Below are 9780 nucleotides of genomic sequence, written 5' to 3'. Positions count from 1 at the left end.
ATATTGACTTGGAAACGAATTTGATCAGTCAATGGTATATTGATTTGGAAACGAGGTTGCATGGGCAATACACCATCGGGCAACTTCGTTTCCAGGCGCGGCGGCCAATATATTAATTCACCAGTAAACTAAAAAAAAATGACGTTCATGCAGCTATTTGAAGACGAAATAGCTGAATTTCTGACGAAAACGCGCGGAACGGAATGAAAGTAAGAATACGCAAAACATATTGCTCTATGGATGTTATCCACCTTTTGAGGAATATCTGCAAAAAACTCTGTTTATATCCTGAAACTGTGAAAAAATAGGCCAAAGGTTAGAAGATAGATGTAGTATGCGAGGAGGTAAGCTTGTTAAGAACTTTAAAATATTTTGAATGAATAATTAAGCCTCGGTAGATGTTATCCTCCTCGATCTGTATAATTCTTCCCATCGTACTCAGCCCCATTCAATAATTGCTAATTATAAGTAACCTATTGGATAGGAAACCCTTATTACAGCTGTTTAATGTGCTGGCTACTAGTAGGCAGATTTAAACGCACAACCTAAAACGTTTTATTATAAACCATATACCGATATACTTTATGAGCAACGTATGGATTAAATACTAGCTATTCTACAAAAAAGTTACCTATTGGATAGGAAACTCTCACTAATTAATTACAATCACTTAATGTTCTACCTGCTCTCCAAATTCAATCGTATATATCTATCGTAAAACGTTTCACAATTGTTTCTTCACTCAATATTGTCTATTTAACACAATGCCTACTTCATACGCATGACCTACTTTATAAGTAAGTAACATGAATTTAGGCAAATTCTATGCCATGAATAAGCTACCTATTGGATAGAGAACTCTACTGAATTGAAAAAGCGTAATGGGCCTACTAGATTTAATTTTATATCCTAAAACTTGCCAATATCGAATTATCTACTCTTGTCTTCAATTAATATTATCTATTTTATGTGCATAAATTTCGCCAGAATTAATTTAAAAAATATTTTTTATTAGTAACCAATAGCATGATATGTAAGAATAAAGAAAAATGTTTTCAACGTTATCACTCTGTTAGTCAAATATTCGATGGTCTTTACAAAAATAAAAACTTCTCCTCTAACGATTATATAAAAAGCAAGCTTAGGATATCGAAATGACGTCTCAGCGATATCGTCGCAGGCCTTACTTCTTTCACCACGGTTAATTCTAAGCATCTATTTGCCATCACCCACAATGGCAAATGTAAAAAAATATGGATTTGGGCATGATTACTAAACTTTATAAAGACCTCACTTTCTTTTTGGTGTGAATGATAAAAACACATCGATGAGTGTAAAACTGATTTGGCAAAAATACCAATTTTTCATGATATGCGACGATTTTTCATCTTTGTTATTTTTTTCTAGAAATACTTTTGTAAACTACCTTGTCAGGATAAACAATTCAACCTGAGTTTCCGTAATAGACATTTTATAGATTGCCAGCCCATTGTATCAGCAGCGAAACTGACAGAACCGATGTTACACAGCTCTGGATAGTTCATCGATTATCTCCTTCATGGTTGGTCTCGCTTCAGGATCTGTTTGCAGGCATCGCCGTACCAGGCCTCTTAAGGCGCGGTTCGACATAAGAAGAACTTGCTCGTTACGCCTTTCAGAATCGGGAAGTTCTCCGATAGACATTTCACATAACAAAACACCAAAGCTGTAAACGTCGACCTAAAAAAGAACAATATAGATATGTACTGGTGTTATTAGCTCCACTCTGTTCTTATTAATGACAAGCAAGCTCTCGTGAAAATAACACTACGTCGATTCAATCCTAGCAACTCAGGTGATTTTATGAGTACGCCTCGTTCAATGATATAGGCAAACCAACATCTTCCTTTTTTAAAACTTGGAAATCTCCCTCACGCGAATACCGCTTTTTTTCTTTTCTTTATGCGGAAACAAAATTTTGCCTAAAGGACCCTGTAACTGTACAAGTACCAAACTGATTTGGAATAATCAATAATAAACCAAGTCCACCAAATTGTGCCCCTATCAAATAGTCGTGCAGTACTCAGATCTGAAACAAACGATTACCAACCTTAGGAGTTTGATTTGACGAAAGTGCTTCAGGCGCACAGTAAATCGTAGCTCCAGGAGCAACTGTCATGGTCTGTTGCATGAAATTAGCAGTGCCATAATCTGAAACTTTGCCTCTCCATTGGTCACCCTGTCGCCAGAGCAACACATTCGCACTGCTGACGTCCCGGTGAATGATTGGTGATGGTTTCTTCTGATGAAGATAGTTAAGAGCACGAGCTACATCCAGAGAAATGATAGGTATCTCTGTTTCAGAAAGGGGCCGCTCTTCAAACAAAGCTCGCAAACTTTTCTCCATGAGCTCTGTCACAAATAGTGGACTTCCCTCATCATTTGTGGCGCCAATAAACTGTAGCAAACAGGGATGGCGGCAAGCTGAAGCAATATTCATTTCTCTTTCAAATAAAAGCCTGTTATGGCGGGATAGAATCAGGTCATGGATTTGCTTCACTGCTACAGTACAGCCACAGTAGGTACCTTCATTGACACTTCCCCAACCTCCCCTCCCTAGGCAATTCTCTGTCATCTGAATTTCATTACGGGAAATAACCCAGTCGCATGTTTCCTGTCGTCGATGTTCACTTATTGTTTGCTGAGCTAATGAAAGACTTAACTCTAGTTCATTTACTTCCTGGTCTTTTTCCCTCAGCTGTCTTTGCAAATTTTCTTCACGTTGCTGCATCTCTCTGAGTTGCCTTTGTGAGTTTTGCTGCATCTCCCTCAACTGCCTTTGTGAGTTTTCTTCCCGTTGCTGCATCTCCCTCAGCTGCCTTTGTGAGTTTTTTTCCCGTTGCTGCATCTCCCTCAACTGCGTTTGTGAGTTTTCTTCCCGTTGCTGCATCTCCCTCAGCTGCCTTTGTGAGTTTTCTTTACGTTGCTGTTTCTCCCTTAGTTTCCTTTGAAGGTTTTGTTCGCGTTGCTGCATCTGCCTGTGCTGTCTTTGCGAGTTTTCCTGTAACTCCCGCAACTGCCTTTGTAAATTTTCTTCGCGTTGTCGCATCTCTCTGAGCTGGCTCTCTAAATCTCGTTCGTGCTGCCGTACTTCTCTTGATGGCCTTGGTAAAGGAGTTTGTAAGCTTGCTCCACGTAGACCTTGCATATTTTCTGTAAGAGTTTAAAACAAGGAAATTCATCACTCAAAGTCGCCAAGAGCTATACGTGAGGAGTATGTCTTATCACAATTAAATAACAAGAGAAAAAAAAGGGAACTATAAATTCAAGTATTTAAGGCAGAAAGCACAATCCTAAGAATAAACAACAACTGCTGCATACAAGGTTCATGTCTGAAACGCGTCCTTCATACTGCTTAGGATTAGCAATGATGGAGGAGTATTGCATAATGATGCAGAGACATTGATTGTAAGGGTTCATATCAAGCTATTTACTAGTTTCATATTTATCTAACACACGTCCTACACACTGTAGGATCAGCAATGATCGATGAAAGAGTACTGCATGCATAATGATATGAAGACACTCAGTTATAAAGACACTTCTTAGGCTACTAACTGTCCTTCCTACATTGTTCTTCCAAACAAGATCACAGCATCAAGCGCCAAACATTACATTGCTCCCAAAAGCTGTACTTGATCTACTCAAACGAAGGAGGATTCAGAGGGTATCTTGACCATAATGGCCTTGTTTTAAAATTGAAAACGTAGGACCGAATATGGTAGTTGAACAGCAAAAAAATTTTCAGTTTTTGACGTCTAAATATAAATATCGCGAAGAGGTAAAAAAAGTATTGTAAATGGACAAAACCACTTGGTAGTTTAAGTTAACAAATTGTTAGCGGAGAAATTTTGAATTTTGTACAAAATAAAACGCACGCCAAACGGGCAGAATACACACAGGCAACCTATCAAAGGAAGATGAAATTAATATTCAGAATTACTTGCACCCATCGTCAATATGGGTATTGCTTGTTTGTTAACTGACATCTCTCAAAAATAGTTCCTCCCTTGAGCGCGCCCTCATTTTTATAAAATTTACACAAATGTATTTTAGACTTCAACTTTGGGAAACGTGCTCCCATGCAAGAATACAGCATGCTAAAGACGTACTGAAACAGTCAATTCGATATAAAGCATTTTGACAGACGGCCGATTTTGAGCGTAAAATTTTCAGATTATCGGGTAATTACCAAGTGAAGTCAGCTATAACCATTCACATCAGCAAAGTGTATTGGGAGTCCATCGTCCTCGATGATGATTGCCCAGTACAGGTTTGTAAGCTGTGACAAGAGCGACATATGAGGTTTATATAAACTGTAGAGCAAAGTCTCCTTTCGTTTGCCTTTTGATAATTCTTCTGTCGCTTCCACTCGACACTTGGAATGATCTACAGCTTGGTCTTTCCAAGATCTATACTCCAGAACACGTAAAAACGTAATTATTCTCTTTCCCGACACAGATTACCATAAAATACTGCTGTAGGACGTCTTGAGTTGTTTCTGCCCAGCGAACCTGACGAGAGGTGATATGAGGTGGCGGGAGCTTCCATTGTAACAGAGTCATCCCTCCTGAGCACGTCTACATCAAGAACTCCGTCCCGTCATCATGCCGAGAATTTAGTAGATGGTGTAATCGTGGACTTGTCAGCTTTTTGACGAGTATTCAGTTGCATTGCGTAGGGACGGGAGCACTGCGCAACTATATATTATTTTTGTAATTTTGGTAGTAGGGCACCAAATGGCCGGAACTCATCAAGTTTTCCTTAACAGGAAGCATGCCTAGGGTTATTGCTACTCTCCCCTCGATAGCGGTTCGTGAGTTTCGCGATAATTTTCCGGCCTTTCATAGGTGCTTGCAGCATCCTTGCTTCGCCAGTTGCTTGGCAGTCATTCAAAAAGAAAATTTGTTGAGTCCATAAAGGAGAGCCTGTTTCTCGTAGAAAATTGAGCAATAGTCTGGTAACTGGAATAGAATAGCTTCGTATATTTCATTGCCTCTGAAGACAACTATAAAGAGCTATTGTAAAACAAGAGAAGAAAGGGAGAAAAAAAATACAAGCAAGCTTGAGTTGTACTTTTCATAGGCACTATGTTTCTGCCAAGCTAATTCGAACCGGCCACTTAACTCAAATTCATTTATTTTCCGCAGGCAATGTTTTTTTTTTCCCAAAACAAAACGGTAGACTAATAATGTAATCCTGTATTACGTCAGGCGCTGATCCACACCGGTTTCCACAGATTTACGGAAATCGCTCAGATTTTTCATAATAAATGTCTTTTCTACTAAAACAACTTTCCAAGTTGAAATCTGGAAAATGGTTTGGACTCGCCTTGCTTCATTATAGCTGCTACAATATGGAAATTGCCGCGCGTGGGGAATGGAACTGGCCAATATCGTGTCTGAATGACTCAGAAACCCAGGAAAGGGGAGTTTAGGGAGTTAAAATCCAAAAAAACGTAAGCATGAATTTCTTTTTGTATCTCACTCGCTAATGAATTTCTGATACGTCAACAACTGGTGCGTAAATACCATACGCGCCTACTTTCCATGAAGTATTCTATATTTCTTTTAGTTAATATACAGTTTTAAGCCTTGTGCGAGCTAGTACTCTTTTTCAAGGGATGTTTCCTCTTTGTTATACCCGCTAGTTCTCAGCATCCCCACCCCCCTTTTTAATTATTTTCCCATACCTTTTAACATATTCATCAAATACAAAGAACAATTTCAGACCAGTCGTTAGTTGGGGAGGTACGAAGAGACGAGGATTAATTCATGGCGTAAAATGTAAATGTCTCACATGTCAAAAAATGTCAATTGCGATTTCTTACAAAATATACCATTTATATAATTATAGACAGCGTCCAAGAAAAACTCTTTCTGTTGTATTGTTTATTGCAAGGCACATAAGGGGTGTCTAAAAACAGAGATTTATGTCCTTTTACACAAAATGCATCGTAAATCTATATCCTGCGACGCAGAACTCAAAACCTAGATAAAACTTAGATATAAACCGGGACTGATACCGGCGTTGGTGACACCTGCGGGCTATGACATCGAAACTCTGGTCAATTCCGGGCCGTGGTTTCTTCGAACAAAAATGTAAAGCATTTAAAACCAGGCAGAAGTTGTTCAATCGATGGATAGCACTATCCACTGCAGGCTAAATCTCTATCACGTGGATAACGCAACTGGGTTGATCTTTCTGGTAGCATAAATCTCCTTCTGCCACGGAGCACTTAGGAGTTCTTAAGAACTCGTTGAAACGTGTCCGTGCGTTCCAGATCGAATTGGAATTTGAAAGTGTTGGTTTTTAAGGCCGAGACGGGAAAACCGGAGTACCCAGAGAAAAACCTCTCGGAGCAATGTAGAGAACCAGCAACACACTCAACCCACATATGGCGTCGACGCCAGGATTCGAACCCGGGCCACAATGGTGGGACTTGAGAAAGAAAAGGATGAAGGGGTAAAATATATATGCACCTCTTCCCATATCCATTTCTTATGGTTATTTTTACTGGTCGATGAAATACCCAACGAAAGTGTAGAGAGAACTAGCCAAATATTTTACAATTTAATAATTCTGGCCATCATAAGACTTTGATATGGCGGATCTCAGGCTGACGCGTCTCCAGTCGTCTCTCAGTCTCCTGTTAATCTTTAAACGAGAGAAGCGCAGGGGGAGATGCCGTAATATTAGAAACCTTTAGCATCAGGTTTTTCAGTTTGCAGTTTAACGTTCCCGGAATTTCAAATTTTAGCAAGGCGTTCATTGTTTGGTGTCGCCATGTTGTTTTTCGTAAATTCGAAGCTAGCGCTTCGCTTTCAAAAACATAAATAATCCATTGCTTCTAGGTCAAAAATCTACGTAGCACATCACAGGTGGATATAGAAAGCTGATTCGTGCCTTTAAACGTAAGGCGGTACAATTTTTAGAGGCAAAAAAAACATGGCCGTAAGTCACTTACCGCTGAAAGCCCTTCCTGCCGTTCAAAGGTGAGACTCCAAACGGCAAACGCGATCGCAAGACCGTGGTCACATGACATTCTCAGGTTTGCGGTTTCCAGTTTCCCATGAAAAACCTGATGCTAAAGATTTCTATTCTCTCGTGACCGCTAACAAATGTTAAGAGAAGGCTGAGGACGAGTCAGGGTCTCAGGGGAAATTTTGGCGGCAGAACCGCCAGCGCGCAAGACAAATGAGGCGAGGAAGAAATTCGCATCTATCAATTTCTGGATTACAGACTAATGTTTGTCTCTAAGCTTTCATAGTCTTAAATATGACCTGATTTGTTGACTTCAAATCACTAGGATTGGGGCCAGCCCGATATCATGTTCTACGGGGTTTTGGTTTTTAAGTAGATAAATGTTGTTATTGTAGTCTACCCCTCTTGACACGGGTGTCTGTAAAACGAGGACCGGATAACTGCGGATGACGGATGCGGATGGGAAAATTATATTATAAATAATAGTTAGATATCCATCATCGGAGAGAAAACACGTATATAAAGTTGTTGGGACAACTTTTTATTTTTGAAAAAAAGAAAGAAAGAAACTGGAGAAAGCAAGACAAAATAAACCAAAAAAGGTGAACTGCGCCAAAAAAATCGGTGGCGTTGCTTCGCCTATTTCGCGCTCGCCTCGTAAATCGCCCTGTTTCCCCACAAAAGAAAAGGCTCTTCTTGTAACGTTGGCACTCTGCCTGGACTCTGGTCAACTCTTTCATGGAAGACAGTTTAGAGCGTTACGTTTTTGCGTTTAAAAGGTAAGTTACTGTTACACTTATTTTTTTTCTTTTTTTTCATTTTCGGATCTTTTCTAATTTCCTGAGCAAACTGGGTCCTTTTAAATCTGCGATTTGTTTTTGAGAGGCTACCACGTGCTCAACGCAAGAGATGAGACGTAAAAGATATGTTTCTTGACTTGATATCACAAACCCTTTTTTTTTCTTCTGGTTTTGTGTGAATCGGTCTTGTTTAACGAGGGTTTTTCCACAGAGCTTCTTTTTCAAGCAATATGGCGCTCCCTCGACAGAAGTATTTGTCTGGCCTTCGTTCCATTTTCACAATTTTACGCAAAGGTTCTTTCTGTTCTGGTTAGCTCAGTTGGCAGAGGGCCGGTCTGCTGGGCGGGAGGTCGCGGGTTCAAACCCCGGCTGGACAAACACTCAGGGTCTTTAAATAACTCAGAAGAAAGTGCGGCCTTTATAATGACATCTTCAAACGGTTACACTTTCTAGTCTTCTCGGGTGAGGACGAAAAACCGTAGGTCTCTCTCACAGTACTGTCACTTATCTGGTTCTTGTGGGACGTAAAAGAACCCACACCACTGTTCGAAAAGAGTAGGGGACATTATAGACCCTAGAGGTGTGGCTAACCTTTCCTGGGCCGGGTGGGTCATCTGTAAGGAGAGATAACCTCATGATCCTCCTTCAGATGTCGTAATGGCTACCTGTAAACAGTGTATGAATGTATGTAACGAAAAAAAAGGGGTGATCTGGTGTAGACATTGTTAAAATCTTTATAAAGGCTTGTTAAGAAGCAGTTTTATGTTTCGTTGCTGCGTCCCAGATAGACGAGAGCTGTCCAAATAAACCGAATATCATATATTTTCGATTCCGAATTCTGCCTGTCACGTTTTTAATGACGAGTTTTCGGTTGCTCGATACAGACGTTCAAAAAATTCGTTAAGGATATGTTTTGGAAACTATCTTGTTTGGAGAAAAATTAAAACAAAAACAAATGAAACGGAAAGTAGCCTTCATTAATGCGTTTCACTAGGGACACTTTTTCTGCGGGATTTTGATTTTTAGGATGCTTTAGGATTAGGCGATCTTTTTTTTTGCACCGTTTCGGGAAATAACTTTGCGATTAATCACGTTTTATCAAGTCTGTTTTTTCTTTTCAAGCCGCAGTATATTTTACAGTTTTAAAATTCGAATTCATAATTCGTGCACTTACAAATTCCCAAAAGGTAGAACTTGTAAAAAATAAATTCATACGTTAGGCAGAGTTGATTGGCATCTGCCAAATCGGAAAGTCACGTACTTACGTTCCGCCGTTTTGCTTTTTGATGCTGCAATTTTTAGTCTCGAGACGCTCAAACAAATTATTCTCGAATTGATTGCCTTGCCGAAAATACTTTCTCTTCTGTTAGTTGAGTACACTATATCCGGGGTATGTACTCAAAGAAGAAGTGCACCATAGCATGCGTGGTTTTAAGGAGTAGGAACGGAGCTTCCTTGTTTCTGTGACATTAATGAAAGGAATTACAGGGTTCGAAGAATTGAGAAAAAAACCCTGGGTAACCTGTGCCAACTATTGACAACGAGTTCTGTACATGAAGGGCCCAACCATGCCACAGCGAAAGATTTCTTTCCTTTGTTTGTTTGTTTGTTTATTTATTTTTGCCATCCGTATTTCTCGCTTTTGGCTTCTTTCCGCATTTTTCCGTCGGCATTTTCCCATTCGCATCCGCAGGTATCCGGTCCGCGTCTTACAGACACCCCTCACGAACCTGTTAACAGCAAACAATGTTTTGACTCGAGGATTGCCGGTTGACCAAATTTATAAGCGTTTAAGTTTATAAAATTAACTCTGGATATTTCACTCAACAATTTTAAATATTTAAGCCCAGCTATCCATACAAATTAGTCCATGGATAATTAATCCATACAAATTAACTACATGCTTCTCAATTAAAAAATAACCAAACTAACAATATAACTCTTGCCATAATGGCTT

General features: G+C 39.6%; 1 protein-coding gene across 1 annotated transcript; it reads right to left on the bottom strand.

Moving 5' to 3' along the window:
* Positions 1-1414: 1414 nt before the first annotated feature.
* LOC140928096 (uncharacterized) lies at positions 1415-3066 on the bottom strand. Its single transcript, XM_073377817.1, has 2 exons — positions 2090-3066; positions 1415-1719 (listed from the first exon to the last, which is right to left on the bottom strand). The coding sequence occupies exons 1-2, from the start codon at positions 3011-3013 to the stop codon at positions 1522-1524; spliced, it is 1122 nt and encodes a 373-aa protein (XP_073233918.1). The 5' UTR covers positions 3014-3066; the 3' UTR covers positions 1415-1521.
* Positions 3067-9780: the final 6714 nt, after the last annotated feature.

Source organism: Porites lutea, chromosome 2 (genome assembly GCF_958299795.1).
Source record: "Porites lutea chromosome 2, jaPorLute2.1, whole genome shotgun sequence".
NCBI classification, from domain to species: domain Eukaryota; kingdom Metazoa; phylum Cnidaria; class Anthozoa; order Scleractinia; family Poritidae; genus Porites; species Porites lutea.
The sequence above is the reverse complement of the archived record's forward strand: the minus strand, read 5'-3'. Positions and strand labels throughout refer to the sequence as shown.